Genomic DNA, 23,616 nt, shown 5'->3' with positions numbered 1-23,616 from the left:
ACATGGCAGCAACAAATTGCCCGATTTAGCTGTAGTTGTAGCAGGGATGACGGAAGAGCCATTATTTGCCGCTGCCACTGGTAAGACAATATACCTGGATTTGGAACATTGTTGGCACCAACAGAAGCTACCTCTTTAGCCGTGAACTCGTTCCTTAAGATCAGAGGAGCTTTTTCCATAGTGGAAAATAAGGCCACACTTTGACGGTCTGTATATCAAGCTGCACTCCCACGGGTCCGGCCTGCGCATATATCCTTGCTGCCGAGGTGGCATTGTGATTCTGGATTCGAGGCCGCCTGCGCTGGACTGTTTACTTCCACGGCAGAGGCTACATACCCATGAAGGTATTCAAAGCCTGCTGAGTAAAACAGAAAACCATCTCTCATTGTAAGCTAAGCAGCCGGGTGTAGCCAAGTGTTTCCTTAGCTTCAACAGCGCTCGTCAGTCGCTGCGATATGGCCGATTATTTGACATTTTCGGGCGGTCTCGTCCGTATATTGACGTCTCCAGATTTGACTTGGAACTGCAGATAATTCAGTTTTAGAAATGATCGATGTTTAGAATATAAGAGCAACCTTATTATTGAATGTATGTTGTATGAAGTCAGTGCTGTATGTTGTATACGCCAGATCTAGACTACGGGAAAACCCGAACCATAAAGCCCCGAAATAACACCCCGCCCAAGCATGTGGACTGATTCCGGCGTACAATTGGCCCAAGGCCCTTGCAAGTGCGAAAATTCTTTGCCGTTGATCTTGGCGGTCGACGGTCGATCCACGCGATCTTTTTTAGTTCCCGCTCTACGGAGTAGACATTGCACCCTCGCCCCTGGCGATCACCGGAAGATAGCGTAACCTACCTAGGTATGTTCGGCATGAGAACTACCGAAGAAAGGATTCCTAGCACTGCTGCGCTTGGATGGAGGCAATAGTTGTCTTTGCTAGGTAGCCCCCTGCTTATCGAATCGGAATCATTAGATTTTAATGGTCATTTTTGAGGCGCTGTTTCTTTCGGGATTTTTCCTGGGTCATATCTTGCACGATCTAGCAATTATTATTGGTAGGCAAAGACTCGACGTGCTTCTTATCTGGCAATCTCGAAAATCTTAACCAAAGTGATAAGCTGTGCTTCAGGGCTGATTGAGGCGTTTACTGATGTTTTGAGATTGGCTTTGCTCTTTGACGGAAATGGAACATGGCTGCATTATATTTACCTAATCTGATAGTCGAAACGTGAATTGAAATACCGAGTGAGTCACTCACAATGACGACATGCCTTTCAATAATTACATGTCACTACCACTACCTACATATGTACGTATCTACATGTATTGCCCAGGTGGTTATCTGCATACGTAAACAAAGAGATCCACAATATTAACTTTTCTTCGGCATGATGCAATCCGAGTTGAAGTTCTGGAACTCACCGAGAATTTGATAAATTTGATGAATTTCACCAATTTCACCAATTTTCTATGGAGCATCTGCAAAAGTTCACCGTCGGTGATCTGCTCGGGGTGGGGCCGTAAGAAAATCCTTGAAAATTTGTAGATAAGTTGGACCCTGGACTGTTTAGTGATTTCTAGACCTCAAAAGGACTAAAGGCGTGCCTTCGAACTGATGATTCTAGACCTGTAAAGCAAAATGGTAGTCCAAGGTTGGATCAAAATATTAGATTACTGCAGGTCGCACACCATGGAAATGAATATTCTTACCCAGGAGGTGGCGCTGTCAAGAGAAAAAATAAAAATAAAAATAAAAATAAAAATCAAGTTTTAGCCTAAATTATCACACCGGGAAGCCTAGTACAACATATAAAAAAAAACACGGCAACTACCATCGCATACACTCGGGGGAGCTTAAATCGGCACACAATCGGGATTCCGATCCGGTGAAGCGGAAATGCCGCCTATGTTTGGAAAGACTTCCCGACTCAGCCCGTGCTCGGCTTGCACAATCATCGGGGAGCAAGGCAAGCCGAGTGCTAACATTCATACGATGTATACATATTACCCGCAACACTTACACAGAGGTGGGCCACACATAAGGCACCATAATCAGCAGCTTGTGTCTCGTTGGCCTGGACCTTATCTTATGTTTGGTCTTAGCCTTCCAAGGTTACCTCCGCTTTGAACCTATCACAACGCCACGGGCATTGACAACTCTGTGGGGTCTGGTTATCAGAGCTGGTTCCCGCTCTTACCGCAATGCTCATCAGGGACTTCTAGTGATGTAAGTGTTGGGTTACTGTAGGCGGTTAGATCACGGATATTTCCGAATGTTCCCGGTGAGATTAAGATAGGCCAAGCTTGCCAGAGTCAAGGCCAGTGGAGATGCCATGCATCAGTGTGCATTTGGGATTTTCAGGCACGGTACATGCAGGAAGATATGGTCCCATTTTGAAACTGCATTTGTGGGTGTCTCTGCGCTATCTCGGAGTGTCGGAGTTAGCAACTTTGGGAGTGAATGGGCGGCAGTTGAATGAAACATCAAAAAGGGCCGAGGGTCCAAGCCCAAGGCTTCCTTTTTGTTTGAGTGGCGCGATCCAGAGCTTGGAAGATGTCCAGCACTACATGTGCCGCGAGTGGTTGGATGCAGCATGGGTACGGAATATACTTTGTAGATCTCCTGTTTATCATCAAAGTGGAGTTCAAGCTGACGAACAAGCTCTGAAGTACGTACGACATATAAAAGATCACTGCATGTTGTGTGACTTCAGAGACAGAGGGATATGTACGTTGACGTTGGTGCATCTTCAGGGATCTGAAATCATGCAGGGCGATCCCGAGGTATGTACTACATATCACATGGCGTGATGGACAAAATGGACCCTACCAGGTCAAGCTGAGTGATTTCTTTCATGTACTCCATACCTATGTTATATTATTCTTTAATTCCGGATATAGTATCGCATTTAGTAAAGAGACTAGATAGTGATCAAACAGTAACCATGCATACGTGCTTTAATACCTAGGTACATATGTATGTATAGTAGAGATCTGACATTCATATGATAGCGCTGACGTAAAAGTCGACTCAATTGGATGTGAGTAACCGGTTAAGATGGTTCTAAGGTTCTTCACAAATCTCTCAAATCCTTTAAAATCCCACTGTTTCTCCTGTTTTAATGGATATCTCTTTATATGTCAATCCTTACTTCACAGCAACCTTCTAAGGTTCCAAGGTTTCTCCATTTTGAGATTAGTCATTTCACATCTCGCCACTGCAAACCAAAAATAATAATAATAATAATAATAATAAGGAAAAAAGAAGAAAAAGAAAAAGAAAAGAAAAGAAAAGAAAAAAAGAAAAGAAAATTGCCGGAAACGGCACAGCTCCACTGGGGACCCGAGAGTCGGACCAGCCTTGCGTATCTGGCCATGTTCCGGTAGATCAGCGATAGAGAAAAAACGGAAAAAATACCGGTGTCATACACCTTTACCAGACTTGAGATCTCCAGTCTTCTTCTTTCTTCCCTCTTCATATTTCTATTCCTTGTTGACATCTCCCATTGCCGCGGGCAAATTCCCAAATGGCTCTCAGCTTCTTCAGCGGCGGCGGGAGCGCCAGCAGCGCCAAGTACTTCGACATAAGGTGAGTGGGGGAGACCTGCAGCTCATATGTGAACTGCATATTTAACTTCATCCAGGTTGAATGATGAATATATCGTCTTCCGCGGCGGTGAACATGAAGCCGCCAGTGCGCATCTGCGGGGCACTCTCATCCTCTGTTTGTCCGAGCCGCTCACTATCAAACACCTCCGACTCCAGCTTACAGGCATGTCGCGAGTCTGGTATGTGTCGCATTTCCCTCAATTCTGAATGACCGCCACTAACAAGTCTCTCGCACAGCTGGCACCTTCCCTCAAGTGCAGCCGCCGGTGGCCGAAAGTCGTGGCGTGAACGTGTGTTCTATGAGAAAACTTGGAGATTCCGGGACCCGGGCAAAGGAAAAACTGAAGTCCTCCCTGCGGGCAACTATGAGTACCCTTTTGATGTGGTGCTTGAGGGCTCCATGCCCGAGAGTGTGGAAGGACTTGCCGAGACATGGGTGATGTACCGCTTCAAGGCTGAGATCGGGCGCAAGTACGTCAAGGACATTGTTGCACGCAAACCGCTCAGGATTATAAGAACTCTGGATCCCAGCGCCCTGGAACTATCACATGCAATGGTAAGTGGTGCTTATCGGCGTTATCGGAACCTGATGGATTTTTACTGACAAACATTCCAGTCCGTGGACAACATCTGGCCCAACAAGATTGAATACTCCATCAGTACTCCGACGAAAGCCATTGTATTTGGCACCGCCATCCACGTCGATTTCAAATTGATTCCTCTTCTCAAGGGTCTTAGGATCGGTCAAATTACGTCACAGTTGATCGAAAGCCACGACCTTACCCTCAACCCAGAGGATCCCGATTCTATTCGAAACACATACAAGAACACGAGGACGATCTTGACTGACGAGCATGAGTTGGACGAGGACAACATTGAGATCATCGATGAATCTGCGGAGGGATACCAATGCACGCGTGTCCTAGACATGCCGCAGACGTTGACCCGCTGTCTGCAGGATACGGACACCAAGGGAATCAAAGTGCGCCACAAGTTGAAGTTCCGTATTCAGCTGCACAACCCCGACGGCCACGTCAGCGAGGTGAGTAACAGTAGGACCACCGACCATTCTTACTTTAAAGCTAACATTTCAATGCAGCTTCGGGCTACTCTTCCAGTTTCGATCTTCATCTCGCCGCATCTTGCGATTGACGACAACAACAACCTTCTTGCGCAAACGCCTCAATCTACCCGAATCGCCGTCGATGAGTTCGCGCACCAGGCACCTCCCCTTTATGGCGAGCACACGTTCGATCAGCTGTATAGCGAGCTGGATCCCAGCGGCTACCGCACACCAGGTCCCGGCAGTGGTCCCGGTACGCCGTTCACTCCGCTCAGTCGCAACATATCGTCAGAGAACCTCGCCTCCATGAACGCCCTGACTAACACCGATATCTCGGCTTCGGCGCTGCATCATCGTCTCACAAATTTGAACGCGAGTCCACTCCACAATCCAGTTACTCCTGGTACAGCCACTCCTGGCGAGGGGTTGCATGGATCTCAATCCCCAACAGAAGGATACACCATCCATCGCCAATTGGGCGTCCCTAATGACTACTTCGGACCTGCCTCCGGATCAAACTCACACAGCCATGGCAGTCCAGAACTTTCCCGTCGGGCATCCGACGAGGTAGAGCCCGAAGCCCTTCCCTCGGGCATGGCAACTCCCTTCCATCCCCAGTATGACGAGGTTGAGACTCTTAGCCGGGTTCCTAGTTATTCCACTGCAGTGCGCTGCGCGGTCCGTCCACATGACTCTGGCCTTCCTGATTACAACGCCGTGATTGCTAGCAGCCTCCCTACACTACCAGTTCCGCAGTCCCCCCAGCAGGCTCATATCCGCAGCGGCCGTGCAAGCGGGACTGGAACTCCCCTAGAGGTGCCGACTCGCCCCAGCCATTTCAATTCTCGCGGCACCAATGCTGACGATGAGGAACGCAGACTTAGACTTGTGCAAGCTCGCGCAAGAGTATGAGATGAGGCCATGATCCATGGATCCACGCATGATCCCGCGCGTTCCATTTCATCCAAAAGTTCTCCTTTCTGTACCAGTGCTGGACACTGAGACCGCGAACCGCCTTACCCCTTTACCCTTCTTCTGCCCTTTTTCTCTCCATTCTGCTTCCCCTCTCACTCATGCCTTTTCCACGAACGATCATGGTCCCCAGCATAAACTGCACTTTTCGAGCCTCAGCCTCTCAAGATTTCCCACGCAGCATTGTTCTGAATTATTCTACCGTCCACCAGCAGCAGCTTCCCATCTCTTCTTGTTTCTCTTTCCCTTTCCTTCAATCATTTTCTCTCTCTCTGGCGTTCGATCATAGACGGGCAGGGATATTTCATAGATGGCCACGGGTGTTTTCGTTTTCTTTATGCTCTTTTTTTTACCTCACGAATGGGATCCGATATGAACGAGCTGCATGACATTGAATTATGCCCATCAGCACGAGTCACGCATACGAGCCTTTGAAGCATGTATTTAATTATTTTTGTGGGATTAGACCAAACTCTCCAATGCTTAACTGATTTGATATTTTCGTCGGTGATATCATGGCCCGATTAGGAAATTAGCTGTCGATCGTATTAGGTAATCCATCTATTGCCCCGGGGCCGGCGTCAATGGCTATTGCTATTTGCTATTGCCCAGCCAAGGTGCCCTCGGAGGACTCTGCTCTTCCGGCGTCAATGGCATTGTTCGCTTTCAATAGATGCAACATTGAGGAGCCATTGCCACATGGCTTTTACCATTTCCGATTACAATTGCTTTGATGTTAGATTCTTCCCACTAGTTAACTAGCGGTAAGGTCTAGTTAACTAAGAGTTGCAGCCTATAACTAGTTACCCAGTCTTGATAGTAAGCAAACAGCCTCTTGTCCCTTCATACTCAGAATCAACTTGCCAGAATAAGGTTGGAAATTACCTGGATATTGGGTGGATATTAAGCCACATTTCCCGAGTAAGGCCCAACAGGGTAACAAGTGGCTTGGTTCGATGAACGAGAGCGAGCACAGTGACCTCATCGGCGTTTGTCGATCGCTTAAGAACTCACTCTCGCCCTGGTTTTGATCTTTTTATTTAAATATAATCTTACAATATCCCACATCGTGGAAACTGTTGGTCTATCAACTCTGTGTAAGTCTGCTCGTCCTCAATTATGGATCTCAGCTCACTAGTCCAGCTATTGACTAGCGCTCCCCCACCATCGGCCTTGGCCTCCCATCAGCCACGGATGCTCACATCCCCCCATTTATTTATTGAGCCACACTACCACTCTTCTGCCCCAGATTTGGCAAGGAGAAGATAGCTTCGACTTGGATTGTCAATTGTCGACACCTTGAATCAGATCCCGGACTCGCCGATCTACCTTACCCCGCCGTTTCTCCGCTACCATGTCCACTCCAACGAGCCCCGCGGATGTGAAGCTGCCTCAGCGGTCTGGTACCGTTAGCAGTGGCTTTACTCGTCGTACTTCCATGAGTGACGATGAAGCTATCCCCGATACTGATAGCAGTGAGGTCTGTACCCGTGATACCCGCGAAGAAAACGAGTAGCTAGGACTTACGGTGTGCTTGTTTCCAGACTACCAGTCTCCTGCTCGAGCGTCTCCGAGCCTGGAAGCATATGTGCGGATACCTCGAGGATTATTTCTCTGCTACTGCGAAAGTGCAGAAGTCCCAGTCCAAGGATTATGAGAAGATATTGAAGGTCAGTGGTTATTCCTATGGGTCGGGGCAACCGGGAACTAACGAATAATTGGAATAGGCCGTGAACGAACCACTCAAGGAGGGCCACCACTTCAGTTCCAGCGCCGGCGGCGTGGCTGGTATGTTTGAGAACCTCCGCAACAACACCCAGGGCATGGTTACCATGTACCTGGATGGCGAAAAGAACATCAAGAACGGCGTGCTCCCCACCCTCGAGCGTCTCCACAAAGAGATCAAAAACAAGTCCAAGGAGCTGAGCACCGGTGCCAGCAAGGGCGCCAAGGCCGTCGAGAAGGCGCGCAACCTGACCCAGAAGCACATCGAGCTCCTAGGCCAGAACTCCGCTTGCTTCGACGCCGCCGCCTCCGGCAAGATCGAGCAGCACCACGACCCCTACCTCCTCAAGCGCGGCATCAACCACCGTCTAAACAACCAAGTGAACGAGGAAAACAACCACCGCCAGGATATCCTCGCCGTGCAGAACTCCTTCCAGCAGTTCGAAGCACACGTCCTGCAGACCGTGCAAGGCACCATGGAGCAATTCCACCAGCACATGGGCGGACAGCTGGAGCGCCAGCGAGCCATGTACGCCGACATCCTCGGCACCGCGCAGCGCATCCCACCCGACTTCGAATGGATCAACTTCTGCATGCGCAACGACGCAACGCTGGTCAACCCAGACTCGCCCCCGCGCTCCTTCTCCAGCATCACCTTCCCGAACATGGACCACCGCTCCACCCAGCCGCTGATCGAGGGCTCTCTCGAGCGTCGCTCGCGCGCCGTGATCAAGGGCTACAACACGGGATACTACGTCGTCACGCCGGCGCGCTACCTGCACGAGTTCAAGGACAACGACGACTTCCGCCGCGACCCCGCCCCAGAGCTCTCGCTGTACCTGCCAGACTGCGTCGTCGGCGCTATTGACGGCGTGAAGTTCAACGTGAAGGGCAAGGACGTTTCCAGCGGTAAAATTGGTAACGCCTTCCACACAAACACCGAGCTCAGCTTCAAGGCCCACACCCCCAATGATGCTGAGAAGTGGTGGTCCGTTATCAAGGAGGCTACCCGCGCTCCGACGGTGGCTGCTGCTGCTGCTCCTGCTGCGGCGCCAACGCTCGCTTCTCCCACCGCGACGTCGCCCGCCGCTATCTCCCCGGCTGGCTCTGCTAGCCCCTCCCGCAGCGTGTCGGGCCAGACTCAACCGCCCACCTACGCCGAGAATGAGATGGAGAAGACACAGTCTTCTCAGGCTGTTTCTGCTGCCCCTGTTTCTGCTGCCCCTGTTTCTGCTACCCCTGTTTCTGCCTCCCCTGCTGATGCTAGCCCGACTGCGGGAATTAGCCGCACGGGCAGCACGGCTAGCCACTTCCACACCTCGCCCGGTGGCTCCGCTGTGGAGAAGTCGTGAGACATTTTCCCTCGTCCTCGTTTAGGCATATATTTTTCAAGCTCTTTTGGTTTTTTTGAACTTGCATTACCCACACACAGCAATAACGCATGTGCCTCTCATCCGTTGATTAGGTTGTATAGCGTTCATCCAGCCCGGGGCGAAGCATGCCTTGGTCAACTGGATATATACCTCTTAATGAATTTCTTTTCACATTAAAGCAAGAATCAGATATCAACGCTAACTGGATCGAAGATCCTTTGACTATCAATTACACAAAGCAGGCACAGTTGTGTCGTCGAATCATGACATAGCCTATGCTGGATATATACTCGAGCATATGGGCTAACTAGGTAATCCCAGCATACATCGCTGCGGGAGTATTTTCATTTCCAAATATCAGAAATCCTCAGGACTTTCCAGATCATCCAGCTTCTCCCCGAGGAATCGTGCTAGCGCAGCGCATTTAGACTCCAGCGCAAGCAAGACAGACGGCGAGGCGGAGAGGTTCAAGCTAGACAGACGCGCAAGATCAGCACTGCGGTCGATCTCAAACTGCGGGTCTCGGTGTCCGTTGTGAGGCGGTTTCGGGGAGATAGGCACAGCAGCCAGTTTGCGCGAAATATCACCCTGCGAGCCCTCGGGCGTCGAAGTCCCATTACCGGCATCAGGTACGCCGGTATCAGCTGCGGCAGAGTCGGCATTGGTCGCGCCGTTTGGCTCCGGTGCGTCTAGTCTGGATGGGCCGACGGCGGCCACGAGGACTTTATCCGCGACGCGGGTTACCACGGCGACGGAGTCGTCAAGTTCGAAGACGATCGAGCCTACGTCGCCTAGCGACATCGACTTGGCGGTCACGTAGGAGGAAGGATGGCTGGCTGGGTTGACGCCCGTCAGGTTACCGCTTGAGGCTGTCTTGGCGTAGCATGTGTAGGCGGCGCCGTAGGTTGCGCTGAGGTTGCGTAGTTGGCGCGAGGGGAGGGAGGAGCCGTGGGCGAAGACGGCGCCGTTTGTTGCGAAGACACTAGAGGGATCCGGTCATTAGGTGTTTCTTGCGATGGAAAGCGCAGCTGGCATACATGATCGTTGTGATCTCTGGCGGGGATAGGTTATCTTCCAAGAGGTCGCTTAGCGCCTCCGCGTCTAGCATTTTGATATCGGGGAGTCCGGGAATCATGGTGTTGGTTTCGGTGTCGGTGTCGGTGTCCTGGTCTACCGAGGGCGTGTTTTCCTCCACCTGCGTCTCGGGTTCCTCCTTGGTTGATGCGCAATTTGCCTTCTCAATACAACCTTTTGGTGGCGTCCACGAGCAATCTTCCGGGAAAAAGAAGCAGTTGTCGCGATAGTCCTCGTCGTCGTGATCGTATTCGATCGGCTCGTCGGAGTAGTCCAATAGGTTCTGAGCACACTTTGTCTCGTATCGGGCCCAGTAAGGTAGGAAGTTCGGTTCGAAGGGAGCTTGGGAGATAGGTATAGAGAGAGTGGTCGAGGAGCAATCGGATATTGAATCAGAGAAGCCTGGAGCTGGAGGTTCGCATTCAGCCATCTTCACACCCATACTCGGCGCGGAGAGATTATAGCGCGATGTTTGTTTATTTCCCACAAAATGGTAGAATAAATAAACGGAGGGCACGAGGGAAGCAGGTAATGTTCTCATACCATGGGCGTGGCCAGGTAGATGATGGGGAATGAGGGGAACACGCAGCGTCTCGGAACCGTCGACTCAATGCGCAGCGCATCCGGGCTCTCTGGTCCAGATAAAAAGTCACGATGATTCCAATCGCGTCCGGTGGTACACAGAAAGTAGCCAGGAAAACTGCGCTTTATGAAGTCCGGTCCGAGCAGCATGTCATGAGATGTCTGAGGCTGCTCCGCAATGGGAGCACCCTGATCGGGAATATATGAACGAAACGTGCACACGAGCAAAGACTTGATTGGGAGAGGAAGAGGGGAAGAATATGTAAAAAACCGACAGCTAAGCGCGGCAGTATAGGAAAGTCGATAATTAAAGGGGAGAAACGGCATGCGACACGAAGCCGGGGCGAGGATGGAAGCCAATGGTAGGAAAGGGATCAACCGGGAGCGGGGGTGAGAGTTTGGAGGATCATGCAAGAGGACTTCCACGAACCTGGTGAAAAAAAAGGGCAAATCGGGAGAATCGAGTCGAAGTTGAGAGTTTGGAGGTGGAGGAGGTGAAAGAGAGGAATTGGAGATAAAACATCCCGTCGATGTGGAGTTCCCGCATGACGTTGGAACTTACCTATAGGTAGGTATATTCAGTTGCATATATATGTGTGCCTAATAGTATATACCCTATGTGTAATAGTATTGTTCCTATCGAAATCAGGCAATGCCTACATTCCTATATTTCAATCTATATTGTCCTGGTCTATACTACTTATCCTTACCTATATCATCCGATGTTCATTATATATTTGTATACTTGGGCTCATGCAGCTCTGTTTCAGATCAACCACACATACTAGCCGCAGTCTAGGAGTATTAAGAATGATATAGACCACCTGATAGCAGTTTAATTGGTCTCAGTTCTGTATAATATACCGCTAACGTTAATATACTCCTTCTATATGTTATAAGAGCCTTTATATGGTAAAAACGTCATGTGCCCCACCTCTCCTCACGGCTGACAAAAACATCAGAAAAGGGTTTTTGCCCCTCCATCGTTCCCCATGTTCGCTCGTCTTTCCTCCGGGGTCCTCAGACAAAGATTCTTTGTACCAATCAGTATGCTCCATTCATAATCAATCTAATTCTATTATTGACAAAGTTACCAGGATCCCTAGCAACCATGGCTTCCGATACCTCCACCTATAAGCTCAACCGTTCGTGGTCCATACTTCAATCTCGGACACAACCACTAACACAATGGATACATTGTAGATACGATGGTGCGGGTCAAAGACCCGAAGCGATCGGTGGAATTCTACAAGTTCCTTGGCCTTAACTTGGTCAACACAATTGACATGCCGGAATGGAAGTTCTGCAATTACTTCCTGGCGTATGACGGCCCCGCCTCTCTCCAGGGTGCCCGCCACTGGACTGATCGCAACGCCGTTCTGGAATTGACTCACAACTACGGCACTGAGAATGACCCCAACTACAGCGTGGTCAACGGAAACACAGAGCCGCACCGTGGCTTCGGCCATATCGCTATCTCGGTCGACAACATTGAGGCTGCCTGCAAGCGCATCGAAGATGCCGGATACCCCTTCCAGAAAAAATTGACTGAAGGTCGTATGCGACACATCGCCTTCGCCAAGGATCCCGATGGATACTGGGTTGAGATCATTCGTCGCGCCGATGAGGACCTCAGCACCACCACTGACCCGGGTAGCTACCGACTCAACCACACTATGCTGCGGGTGAAGGATGCCGAAGTCAGCTTGAAGTTCTACCAGGAATCCATGGGCATGACTCTGGTCCGCACCATTGAGAACCCAGAGAACAAGTTCAACCTGTATTTCCTGGGATACCCTGCGTCCAACCCAGAAATTAAGGAGGGCGCCAAGAATGGCGTGGCAGAGTGGGAGGGTCTGCTAGAGTTGACCTGGAACTATGGCACGGAGAAGCAGGAGGGCCCCGTTTACCACAACGGCAACACTGAGCCCCAGGGTTTCGGTCATATCTGTAAGTGATCAAACGACTTCTGATTGTTTTACCCAGGTTAATAAATTTGAATTAGGTATCTCTGTTGACGACCTTGAGGCTGCGTGCGACCGCTTCGAGTCTCTGAAGGTGAACTTTAAGAAGCGCCTGACTGACGGGCGCATGCACAACATCGCATTTATTCTGGATCCCGATGGATATTGGATTGAGGTGGTGCAGAACCAGGGAATCAAGCGGACTGGAGATTGGTAGTTATTTGGTAGTACATAGAAATCCCTATACAAGCCAAGCCAATACATGTCCTCCGTCCTCCATCCTCCGTAGATACTCCGAAAAATGCAGAATATCACTTGACCAGCTTATCCCCCACCATTTCATAGGCCAACGGAGGTGGATCCTCCCCCCGCAGAACTCTTTGATCTTGGGGACTCCTTCGTGATTCAGAAAATCTCTCCTTTTCACCTTTGGACCTAGCTAATGGCTTGACAATGAAAATTTCGAGAATTTCGGCCCTTGACGCGGGATGAATTGATGTGATCTCGCCCATTTCGTCGTATTTGCGGGGATTCATCGCCACTCACCACTTGAAAACCCCAGACCTCAGCTTTTGGAAAGAATCGTCCAGAAAGTGGTCTCAACCTCATAAACCATGTCGCCTGGCCCAGAGAAACCGAAAAAGGTACCCCGTAAACATGTCACCACCGCCTGTGTGCCATGTCGGGAGAGCAAAATCAGGGTATGTGCTCTCAGCTTTGGGGGGAAAACGCCTAAATGGCTTCAAATAATCTAATGTGTCTGCTATAAGTGTGATGGAGCCACGCCGCACTGCCAGAATTGTCAGCGCAAGGGGAAAGAATGCAAGTACCAACATGGAGATGACAAGCGCAAGTAAGTACGACCTTTTGCAGAGTTCGAAAGTGGCCAAGTGTCGGAGCAGCCCTCATAGGCAGAGTCATTACTTAATCTTCCCCAGGTTAAAGGCTAACGTGAACCAGAGTGTCTCTTCGAGCATCAACAGAACTGTTTTCAGCCCGAATTGACCAGCTTTGTCATTTCATCAAGGAGCAGGGGCTTGAGCCACCGCCAATGAACCCAGAGGATGAGGCCGGCATGAACAGAGTGTTAGACACCCTCCAGATCCCGCGCGGATTCCCCCAAGTCTCAGCAGTGGCCGATGAAAAGCGACCACCGGTTGAGGCAACCGCCTCTGGAGTCTCAAGCAAATCTCCATCCCAAGATCCGCCTACCGTAAATCCCAAGGGACAATCCCCAAGCACCAATCCGGTTGCTTGTGGTGCTTCCCCAGCGCAGGATACTGCGTCTAGTGGAAAGGTCCCGTCTCCTGAGGGCTGGAATCCCTTTGGAATGGTACCGGGCGCTTCGGACAATCAGAACTTTGTCCATTGGGGTTTCACTTTGCCAACAGCTGAAAGTCTGGACACGATTTACGCTAATCTTAACGGAGGGCCTAGAGCCCCTACGATGCCTAGAATCCCCGTGAACACGGAAATGAACCCGGATAGCTATCAGCTTGGCATGGACATGGCCCAACAGCCGGGGAGTTTGCTAGGCCAGTTACCCCATGAGGGAGACAATGATTCGGACAGCGGCGAAGAGGACGAAGCTGAAAATGACGTTATTGAACAATTGTCGCACCGAATTGGCACTTTGAAAATTGCGGGTGATGGCCATCTGCGATTCTACGGTGCCACGTCCAACCTCAATCTGGTGGACGTCTCTGCGACACAGCAGCGGCAACGACCAGACGCGCGGACCGTGCGCCATGATGGTCAGGATATTCTGAATCACCTTCGGGTTGGTCAACCTGTTGATCAAGCCTTGGAGGACCATCTTGTGGAGCTATATTTCACCTGGCAGAACCCCAGTACATACATTGTCGACAAAGAGATGTACATGACGGCACGAACTAAATGGCGCAATGAGCTCGACGATACTCCGTTCTACTCGGAAGTTCTAACTAATGCAATGTGAGTTCCTATTTTGCGGTGCTCAAGGGATATGCTGACCGGCTGCAGGTGCGCGATCGGGAGTGCCTTTGAGGCACGCTATCACCCTACATTCATCACTTTCCCGAAGTCTCTGGCTGAATTCTTCGCGGATCGTGCTAAGGCCCTTTTAGAAATCGAACTCGATTCTCCTTGTGTTGCTACTGTCCAGGCCCTTGTCATTATGAGCTGCCACGAAGGCGCATCAAATCGCGATGCTCGAGGTTGGCTGTATAGTGGTAAGTATACATCTTGGAGATGGGGAATGATCAGCGCTCATTGCCTAATTGCTCTGCAGGAATGTCTATGCGGCTTGCTTTCGATCTTGGTTTACACCTAGATATGACGGCGTACGTCAACAAGGGTGAAATCACCCAGCTCGAGGCCGATGTACGCCGCGCAACCTTTTGGGGAAGCTATGTCGCGGACCAGTGAGTTTTCGCACTCCTTATACTGTCGATTTTTCTAACAGTAACTAGTTTCTGGGGATTTTACTTGGGTCGTCCGTTCCGCATGAACGCTGGAGACATAGGTGTTCCAAAACCTGGCTCTGCTCTTTGTCCTGAAAAGGAAGAAAACTGGCATCCATACGGTCATCAAGCTGCACACGCGCTATCTCAGAACGGTCTGAGGAACCCCATGGAGCTCATATGCAGACAATTTGTTGTTTTATGGGAGATGATAACCCCAGTTGGTCATATTCTGTATGTCAATCTTGCATTATATTCAGCACAATGCAATGCTAACGACGGTACTAGGTATGGATGTTCCGACATCTCTCGGCACGACTTGCAAAGAATCTGCTATCAAGTGACGGAGGATTTGTTCGCTTGGAAAGCAAATCTTCCTTCTACCCTTCAGATTGATCTGGACGACGATACATCGCCGATATTGCCCCATCTGATGATGCTCCAGTAAGTTTGTTCCAATACGATAGATACTGGAATCATACTGACAATCTCTTGTAGCATGCAATACCACCAGATCATCATTTTCTTCCACCGTCCGTGGCTCTCCAAAAGCTATATCCAGCCCCGCAGCCCTCGTCAAGGCCCGGGGTATCACCACGCTCGGCGCATGTGCGTGGAGTCAGCCACCGCCATCGCGCGGCTACTCCAACTTTTCGAGAAACACTACACCTTCCGCCGCATGAACAACCAAGTCGTAGCGATAATATTCAGCGCAGCGCTCATGCTTCTGTTCGTGACAGTGTCAAGTTCCCCAATGAGCCCAGGCAAACAGGGCGACAGCCCGACATACCCCCGTAGCACGGAAATGGTAGCATATCTCAATCTGTGCTTCCGGGCTCTTGATGAACTGGGCCAATCATTCGACAACGCCAAGCGCACCCGCGACTACCTCGTCACCTTGCAGCGCCGTTGGCAAGCAAACATGCGCCGATCCGGCTCGGCGACGAAACGCCAAAACAGCAGTGCTAACTTGACGGCTCTGGGCTCGCAGAAACCATCTACGCAAAATACCCATGCCTCCAACGCTCATGGAATAGATGGCTGGCGCAAGAAATCTCGTTTATCTGTTTCCGGAGCCCCTCCCAATATGCAGTCAACAGCACCTGCGACAACGAACCATTACTCCCGGCTCTCTCAGCACACCATGCCTCCTCAGCACCAATATCATCAGCAGAGCTCTTATCAACAGCAGGCTCCCTTCCCTGTCCCGGGTCCTGATTCCCAACTAGGCGATCTAGACTGGATACCCAACTCAGACATGCGACTTATGTCCGAGACCCAAAATGGCAACGCTCTAAATGACATGGGCCAGATCCCTTCTCCTCCCTTCCCAGAGGACCCCAGCATGCTCTCAGACATCGCGGATATCGATGCATGGTGGGCGCCGGATAATTATACGAGGACCTCAATGCCACCATGAAATTATCATTAGGTGACTAGTCGCACTGCTTTCTGGTTTTCTTGTTATTACAGCATTGCGAGAGTACTGAGTCCATCGAGTCCATCGAACTCACCACATAGAGGAGATAGAGTGAACATTCCATAATCAAATGATATATATCACCCCAGGTAGTGGAAGGCGTTAACAAGATGTGCCATGATTTCCACATTTCATACTTGGCGCCTTTATGAATTCTTTGCATAGGTGATTCTACATGTAAATTCAATATTACATTCATTGCAACCAATTCTAATCTATATCTTCCAATGTTCCTTCGAACACATTCTTGAACCAGTCGCCCACTTCCTCTCCCACATTATCACCATTACCCCGAACCTGAGATAAAGTAACCCTCCGCTCCCCAAACCCCTTCTCCCGCCCCCAAAAGCAAGCCCGCCGCATAACAGAAACCATCTCATCAGCCTGTCTAGCAAGGACCGTAGACCCCTTACCCCAGTCTCTAGTCTTCTTCATGTCCATCGCAGACGAAGACAAAGAACCAGACGTCAAACCAGCACCGTCACCACTCGTAAACACCCTCACCCAAGGTAAAACCATCTGCAACCGCCCAACCCCATCTCCTGGCCCAGACCACGTCTTCCCACTAAGCCCATAATCCAAACCATACGGCGGCCAGCGCGAAAGTGCCTTCCGACGTCGAGTCCCAGTAGCACCAATACCATCGACGCCGTCGACATCCATATCTGTCTCGGGATACACATCCCCATCCCAGATCAACCCATCCGATACCCCGTATTGCTCCGCTGTCGTACCCCGCGTCTCCTTCAGCACGGGAACGGGATACTCCGGCCCCGTAAGATACTGCGGGAATGTGCGCGGTACATCCCGGCCCGCGGAGCGGAGGAAGAGGATCGGCGAGGCGAAGGAGTCGAAGCAGCGTTCTGGGGTTGAGAAGAATCTTGAGCGTGCCTGCAGGAGGGGGAGTAGGTCTGGTGGTGCGTTCTTTTTCCTGGGTTGGCGCTTGTTCTTGGATGCTTTTGCTGGGATTATGGTATTATCGTCTGCTCGTGTTTTGGGGGTGATTGTGCTCTCGCGCGCGCAGTACTCGTCCAAACCGGGCCAGTCGCAAATGGGGTCTATGGCGGCGACGGCGCGGATGGATTGTGCTTCTGTTAGAGATAGCATGAGAGATAGGGAGCCTCCGACGTGTGTGCCGATGATGGCTAGTTGGGATGGTCGGAGGTGGGTTTGGATCCAGTCGAATCCCGCCAGTGTATCGTGGATGGGCGTTGGGTATTTGTAAGAGGTGAGTTGGGAGTTGGTTGATCCTAGGGTACGGTCTGATGCTTCAATTGGCTCTTGAGAGATAGAGCTTTTATCTGATGACGGGGAGATACGTGTTGGTATCTCCCCGAGGCGGTAGTTGACTGTGACTACCAATGCAGATGCAGTGGATGCTAAGACATGCTGGGGTGAACCTGCTGCAGAGGCCAAGGTGTTGGTATCACCAGTCCTTTGGTGATCAACTTCAATGTTTTCATGTTTTGGAGATGCGCTCATTCCATTTTCCTGTAACAAAGGTCCAGGCGGAAGGTAGAGGATGACATTTGGGCCTTCTGCAGACAGCCCCTGGTGAGACCGGCTTAACGCGCTCGGTCGCGTAATTCTGGGGATGAAGTTAGCATGTATAACTAGGGCTTATAGAAAAATTGATATATTACTTGAGAGATATAGCCCCATTGTTTCCAATAGGAAGAGAAATTGTCTCGTCTGTGCAATTGGTTGAAACGGTCGAATATCGCGAGCTTTGGAAACACGCGACGGAGATGCAGATAGCTCTTCTGCTGCGACGCAGTAAAAGGGCTATGCTGCGGGAGGAGTAAATGACACCTTGCATAGCACTAGCACTATGATAGCATGCACTTGATGTTTGATAAAACCCGTCAAGGATCGGGCTGCTGGCCTTGCTATCCGAAAGTCGTTGATGCCTGGATAATATGGCCATCTATGTGTGGCCTCGCGATCAAAATGACATTATTGGAAAGAAATCAGCAATAGAATATAAAACATCCGAATTGCAATGTGCCTGCTTAATGTCTCATCTTAACAAGTTTCATTACAGTCTGGAGTGTTATAGTATTCTATTCTCTGCATCATTCAACCCAGCAATCAAGGACTAAGCGAATCATGCGCGAATGTCAATTATAATCTCTTTACAATTTGAATAAAATAAAAATAATGTATGAGCCATGCTAGATAGGAAGCTGGCTGCTCCAAGAGTCCCTCCACGAATAAGTGTCTCGCCGGGAGGTAGTCGCCGACGCCGCAGGGTCGTCTCGGTCCAGAGGAGCTTCAGTGTCATCTTCTGGCACAGGACGCACAACCTGCAAACTCAACATCGGATCCTTGGAATAAACCCGCAGACCAATCACACAGACGGCATTCCACGGGTCAACACGAGGCTCGCCGTGATCTATCAATGGAGGGTGGTTCTTCACATCCGCCTCGTCAGGAGGCATATCCAGGTCGCTGTCAAATTCAAACCCTTCCAGTAACTCAAGGTCACTCGGGTCCAGAGTCTCTGTAGCAAACCGAGTGTCTAAACTGGGACGCGGAGAGTCGGCTCCACGTCGCCATCCACTGCTTGCGCGTCTTGCATGTCTTTCATGTAGGCCCTGGCCACCGTTGACGTGGATGATCGGGACGGACCCGTTGACACGGCGGTCACTGTTTCCGCTGGACATGCTTCCAGCGTCGATGGGGGATTCTGCCACTTGATTCCCTGCCAAAATTTGGCTAGGGAGAGAATCGCGTTCGTGGTTGTGATCGTAGGAGCTGCCACTGCCGCTGGGCGTGCCGCACTCGCGCCTTGCTTCCATGCGCTCTTGTCGGGCAGTTCGCTTCTGATTGCGGATCCAGTCCTTCTGCATCTTTTTCTTGATATCGTCGCGAAGCTTTCTTCGCTCAGCTGCCTTGAAACGCTCTTGCTCCCGCTTTTCTTGCTCCGTCTCGCCCACCAGGCCCTTCGCATGCGCGAGGTCGTATGAAAGGCCTACCTGCACTAATTTCTCTCTTCTCGTCGAGGCAACCTGGCGGACAATTTCTTCGGTCGAGTCTGCGTCTTCGTGGCGGAAGGCCGTAATTTTCATCAGGACGTGATAGCGCCCCGGGTCAAGGTTGATCTCGGCGTTAACAGATCGGCCCATGAAGTGGCTGCTGTGACTGCGCACGAGATAATCTCGTTCGCCCTCCTTCTGCAGGCGGAACTTCAGCACGAAGCTGTATTCGCCAGCTAGTCCTTTGAAGTAACGCGTATCGAGCTGTGTCTGTCAGCCACTGCACAAGAGCAGGAGGAAAATAGCGTAAAACGAACCTGGGATAGGACAATGACTACTGGACCACTCGTAGTCACCTCCATCATGAACTTGGTGCTGTGATAATCAGCCGACCAGGGAACATTCAAGGTGGTCCATTGCTGGGTAATGGTCCACTCAGGGCCAAAAAGGCGAGTCCGGTCGAAGTGCTGGTATTTCTTGAGGAGGTCTTTATACGAGATCCAGAAGAACTGGGCCAGGTCAGCATATTTAGTAAGATCACCATAGGTTAATACTTACACCATCGTTGCCAAATTTATGGCCAAGGGTTTGCATCCACTCGGGCGTCCATTCTTTGGATCCATCACCCCAGGCGCCGTGCCATTCTTTGCGACCCCATGGGTTCCTTAGATTTGTGAGCTTTCATTCATTTGCCTTGACCGGGAGATTCATGGACATACCTGAGTCGCAGCAGTCGATGTCCGTCAATCTCTCTGGCTTCCATGATGGAATACGAGTGGCCCTCTGAGATACCTTTTCGATCTCTCGGTGGACCCCGGTACTTGGGATCTAGCCAGTTTGAAAACAGGCCCGTCCCGCAGCCAAAAAGGAATTCCTTGTTGACCTTCATAATTTCTTCGGTCCAAAAGCGGTCCTTATTCAGGATATTACTGGATAAGACCTCAGACGTGACGCCCCCGGTGAGATCCTCGATAGCTTCACCAACAAATCCACCCTCGATGGCGGAATAGTCACCATGGGCCTTTGCGAAGGCTTTCTCGAGAAGGGGTAGCCAGGTCTCGTTTTCATCAACGCACTGCGCGAAGTAGAGGGCACGCGAGCCGGTCTGCCAGACTCGACGGTACTCTTCCTCTGTATCAGTTCGATTTATGTCGTCCCAGATGGGCCGCTCCTCCACAGACTCATCATAGTCAGCAGCGCGGAGATATAGCTTGTCGTCTACAATGCACTGCTGCCACTCGCCATCTGATGATCGAAGTCAGCATAATTTCAATTCGGATCAGACCTTGAGCAGAGGCTTACCTCGATGGAAAACAAATCCATAAATCCCAACCTCTTCATTGCGAGCAACACAAATCTTCTCGATCAACTCCTCCTTGTTGCCCATAGTACAAAGTGCAGCCATGAGCCAGCAATCCCCATCATATCCCTGCCGCACATCTGACGCGGTAGGCCCATTAACAAAGAACTGCGGATCCTCAAAGATTTCCTATATGAAAATGATTAGCAAACCACAATCCGATCCACCCATTGCAGATAATTCTCGAACTAACGGTCACTCTCTTCACTCCCCTGGGTCTCATCTCCGTATTCGGCTTATCCAATCCATCGAGATAGTGTCTCCGACCGGACTTCAGGTCTAGCTCGATATCAAAGTGCGGGTCCGAGTATTTCTGATTCACACGCTCGCATTCCTTGACAATACGGTCGACAGACTTTTGACATTCCCGGCGGGCCTGCTCATACGATTTGACGGCCTCGTGGCCTTGAACACGGCCGCTGGGCACATGCTTGGCCCGTGTCCGTGCATAGGGATTGTCCGGCAGCACGGTGTATACTTTGCCCGGGTACTTGGTGTTGAATTGCTCCCAGAACTGCTTGACAGTTTCCTGGGGTGCTTGAGAGCGTGGGCGGGGTGGTCGGCTGTTTGAGCGCGAGGAGCTTGGTCCTGCTACGGCATAGCCCATCTCGTCGTCAAACTCCATGGTTTGAATGCCTTTGGGATTGGTAAAGGTTCTTTGCTTGGTTGAGGTCCTTTTTGGTTTATTTTCTTTCCTCGGGGAGGGAACACAGCGGTGGGGATACTTGGGCGGCTATTTGTTTTATATCGTACCAATGACTCCAGAATGGCGATCACTGATGAAAATAGAAAGACGGGGTCTGCTCTTCTGAATGTGCGTTCTGGGAAGACATTCCCCAATTACCCCCCTCACACGGCCACTCCGAGCCGAGAACATAGCCTCAGCCTCCATTTTCTCGTATTGATTTGCTGGGCTTGGACCTGTTCTCCATAAATCGTTCATCGTAAGGCTGCATGTGCATTGGCCTAGCGGGCGAACGAGCGAATCTAACAACAAAGGTGCTTTCGGCCCCCACCTCGCTTCTCAGCCCCTCCTGCAACGGGCGCGTAAGAATAAGCATGAATTCCGTATTTAGACCGGATCAGACTTGGCGGAGCAAGTAGACAAGTGAGATGTCAGCAAGGAATGTAGGAACTGGACTCGGATAAGATGCTTAGCATGTCTCATTCCCCAACCTTGGAAGTTCTGTGGGGCGAAGTTCAGCTGACACGGGACGACTCTTGACCTGCACTTGAACTATTCATTGATGTATGTTGTATGGAGCTCTATTAAGAGGCTGAACAAGCCGAATACAATAGTACCGTCACATCATTTTTCGTTATCTGGTTACAGGGTTGAAAGGGTATGTACGCCTGTTATTCAAGACTAAAGCACTTCGTATCCAGTAAGCCCGACCTCCATATCACTCCCCATTGAACGCCGAAAGAGGAGAAAGAAAAAACATGCCCCCACACCATTCCCCACAGTGAATAAGATCACACACCGTTTTAAAATATGTGGAATCTTCAATCTAGTGGAAGCCGTTACTTGGACCACGTCCGGAGTAGTATGCGGTGCCGTTGCGGAAGTACGGGTGTAGACAGGCCTGCTTGGCCGATAGTCGGTGTGCAGGGTCAAACTCCAGCAGAGATTCCAAGAGCTGACATCCGGCCTCTTCCAGCCCAGGAACGATCTCAGCATCGGGACGCTTCCATTTGGGGAAGGTGGGCTTATAGTCGGGGAACGAGGTCACACCGGGCCAGACATCTTCACCAGGCGTACCAAGGATTCTGCAATTTGTTAATACGGTTGAACACAGAGCAGAAAAGAATCACTCTTACCGGAAGATCTTGAAGATCTCGTCAATTTCAGAGTCACCAGGGAAGAGAGGCTTGCGTGTACACATCTCTGCGAAAATGGCGCCCACCGACCACATATCAACACCCGTGGAGTACTGACGTCCACCCAGCAGAATCTCTGGAGAACGGTACCACAAGGTGACAACCTGTAGATTTTGTTAGTAAACGGAGAGTTGTATACATGGAATCGGAGATTCAACGCATACCTCGTGAGTGTAGGTACGAAGGGGAACACCGAACGCTCTTGCAAGACCGAAATCGGCCAACTTCAGGTTGCCTTCACGGTCAATCAACAAGTTCTGGGGCTTCAAGTCACGGTGCAGAATTCGGTGGCTATGGCAGTATCGGATGCCCTCAACAAGCTGAGCCATGAATTTCTTGACCATTGCCTCTCCGAGGCCCAGGGTTGCACCCGCCTTGAATCCATCGGGCAAAGGCTTCCCTCGCCCACCGTCACTGACAGGCAGAGCCTCCATGTATTTCTTAAGGTCGAGGTCGAGGAATTCGAAGACAAGGTAGAGCTTGTGGCCATCGGCGTGGACAATATTTAGCAGCTGGACAATGTTGGGGTCCTGCATCTCCTTGAGGAGGGAAATCTCGCGGATTGCAGTGCTGGGGACGCCCTCATCTTCGGCCTCGAGGCGAATTTTCTTCAGGGCAACGATACGGTTGGGGTGATTGAGTTCACGGGCCTTGTAGACCACACCGTAAGTGCCTATAGAGTATCGACGCGTGAGTTGAGCTGCAGGTAATAACAGTCGCGTCGAAAGTCCATACCTTCGCCAATTTTCTCAATTTTCTGATAGTTATCCATGGTGCCCGTCATCCAATCTTTTCCTACTGTTAGTGAGATTAACAATTTCAAAACAGAGGCAGAATGAGGATTTGACACAGATTGGAGGGATATTGCCAAGAAGAATCTGTAGGGGAAGCAAGGAGAGGAGATAGCCACTAGTCACTTACATCCGAGGATATTGATTCCTGAGAACAGCTAGAGCAGCACGCTGTCCAAATTCCACCGGGAAATTGAAAGATAGTAACTTGTCGAAGAGATGATTGACAAAAGACAGTATTTCAATGGTGGGGAGAGAAAGACACAAAACAAACAACCCCCGCGATCAGAGGGCGGTGAAGCGCGTACCTTTTCCTTCC

General features: G+C 50.6%; 8 protein-coding genes across 8 annotated transcripts; 4 read left to right on the top strand and 4 right to left on the bottom strand.

Annotated features, from left to right (window-relative positions):
- Positions 1-3,531: 3,531 nt before the first annotated feature.
- On the top strand, positions 3,532-5,588 carry N7489_007490 (arrestin family protein; the record flags this gene model as incomplete). The annotated part of the gene is made up of 5 exons (XM_056713240.1): positions 3,532-3,593; positions 3,649-3,792; positions 3,851-4,169; positions 4,230-4,655; positions 4,713-5,588. The coding sequence occupies 5 exons, from the start codon at positions 3,532-3,534 to the stop codon at positions 5,586-5,588; spliced, it is 1,827 nt and encodes a 608-aa protein (XP_056566955.1).
- Positions 5,589-7,002: 1,414 nt separating this feature from the next.
- N7489_007489 (PH domain protein) lies at positions 7,003-8,725 on the top strand (the record flags this gene model as incomplete). Its single annotated transcript, XM_056713239.1, has 3 exons — positions 7,003-7,128; positions 7,193-7,318; positions 7,376-8,725. 3 exons carry the CDS (start codon positions 7,003-7,005, stop codon positions 8,723-8,725), a joined length of 1,602 nt encoding a protein of 533 aa, XP_056566954.1.
- A 378-nt stretch (positions 8,726-9,103) lies between these two features.
- On the bottom strand, positions 9,104-10,262 carry N7489_007488 (uncharacterized protein; the record flags this gene model as incomplete). The annotated part of the gene is made up of 2 exons (XM_056713238.1): positions 9,104-9,728; positions 9,784-10,262. The coding sequence occupies 2 exons, from the start codon at positions 10,260-10,262 to the stop codon at positions 9,104-9,106; spliced, it is 1,104 nt and encodes a 367-aa protein (XP_056566953.1).
- A 1,049-nt stretch (positions 10,263-11,311) lies between these two features.
- N7489_007487 (lactoylglutathione lyase GLO1) lies at positions 11,312-12,597 on the top strand (the record flags this gene model as incomplete). Its single annotated transcript, XM_056713237.1, has 4 exons — positions 11,312-11,449; positions 11,493-11,547; positions 11,606-12,352; positions 12,408-12,597. The coding sequence occupies 4 exons, from the start codon at positions 11,312-11,314 to the stop codon at positions 12,581-12,583; spliced, it is 1,116 nt and encodes a 371-aa protein (XP_056566952.1). The 3' UTR covers positions 12,584-12,597.
- A 383-nt stretch (positions 12,598-12,980) lies between these two features.
- Positions 12,981-16,227, top strand: N7489_007486 (transcription factor domain-containing protein; the record flags this gene model as incomplete). Its single annotated transcript, XM_056713236.1, has 8 exons — positions 12,981-13,067; positions 13,137-13,219; positions 13,327-14,319; positions 14,368-14,576; positions 14,636-14,768; positions 14,817-15,041; positions 15,096-15,251; positions 15,306-16,227. 8 exons carry the CDS (start codon positions 12,981-12,983, stop codon positions 16,225-16,227), a joined length of 2,808 nt encoding a protein of 935 aa, XP_056566951.1.
- A 270-nt stretch (positions 16,228-16,497) lies between these two features.
- N7489_007485 (uncharacterized protein) lies at positions 16,498-17,769 on the bottom strand (the record flags this gene model as incomplete). The annotated part of the gene is made up of 1 exon (XM_056713235.1): positions 16,498-17,769. One exon carries the CDS (start codon positions 17,767-17,769, stop codon positions 16,498-16,500), a length of 1,272 nt encoding a protein of 423 aa, XP_056566950.1.
- A 692-nt stretch (positions 17,770-18,461) lies between these two features.
- Positions 18,462-21,250, bottom strand: N7489_007484 (uncharacterized protein; the record flags this gene model as incomplete). Its single annotated transcript, XM_056713234.1, has 6 exons — positions 18,462-19,529; positions 19,583-19,774; positions 19,824-19,929; positions 19,985-20,510; positions 20,568-20,754; positions 20,819-21,250. 6 exons carry the CDS (start codon positions 21,248-21,250, stop codon positions 18,462-18,464), a joined length of 2,511 nt encoding a protein of 836 aa, XP_056566949.1.
- An 886-nt stretch (positions 21,251-22,136) lies between these two features.
- Positions 22,137-23,300, bottom strand: nimX (cyclin-dependent serine/threonine-protein kinase CDC28; the record flags this gene model as incomplete). Its single annotated transcript, XM_056713233.1, has 4 exons — positions 23,242-23,300; positions 22,671-23,179; positions 22,447-22,610; positions 22,137-22,395 (listed from the first exon to the last, which is right to left on the bottom strand). Exons 1-4 carry the CDS (start codon positions 23,288-23,290, stop codon positions 22,137-22,139), a joined length of 981 nt encoding a protein of 326 aa, XP_056566948.1. The 5' UTR covers positions 23,291-23,300.
- Between the last annotated feature and the right edge of the window lie 316 nt (positions 23,301-23,616).

Source organism: Penicillium chrysogenum (assembly GCF_028827035.1).
Source record: "Penicillium chrysogenum strain IBT 35668 chromosome Unknown utg000004l_segment0_segment0, whole genome shotgun sequence".
In the NCBI taxonomy this organism is placed as follows: domain Eukaryota; kingdom Fungi; phylum Ascomycota; class Eurotiomycetes; order Eurotiales; family Aspergillaceae; genus Penicillium; species Penicillium chrysogenum.
The sequence above is the reverse complement of the archived record's forward strand: the minus strand, read 5'-3'. Positions and strand labels throughout refer to the sequence as shown.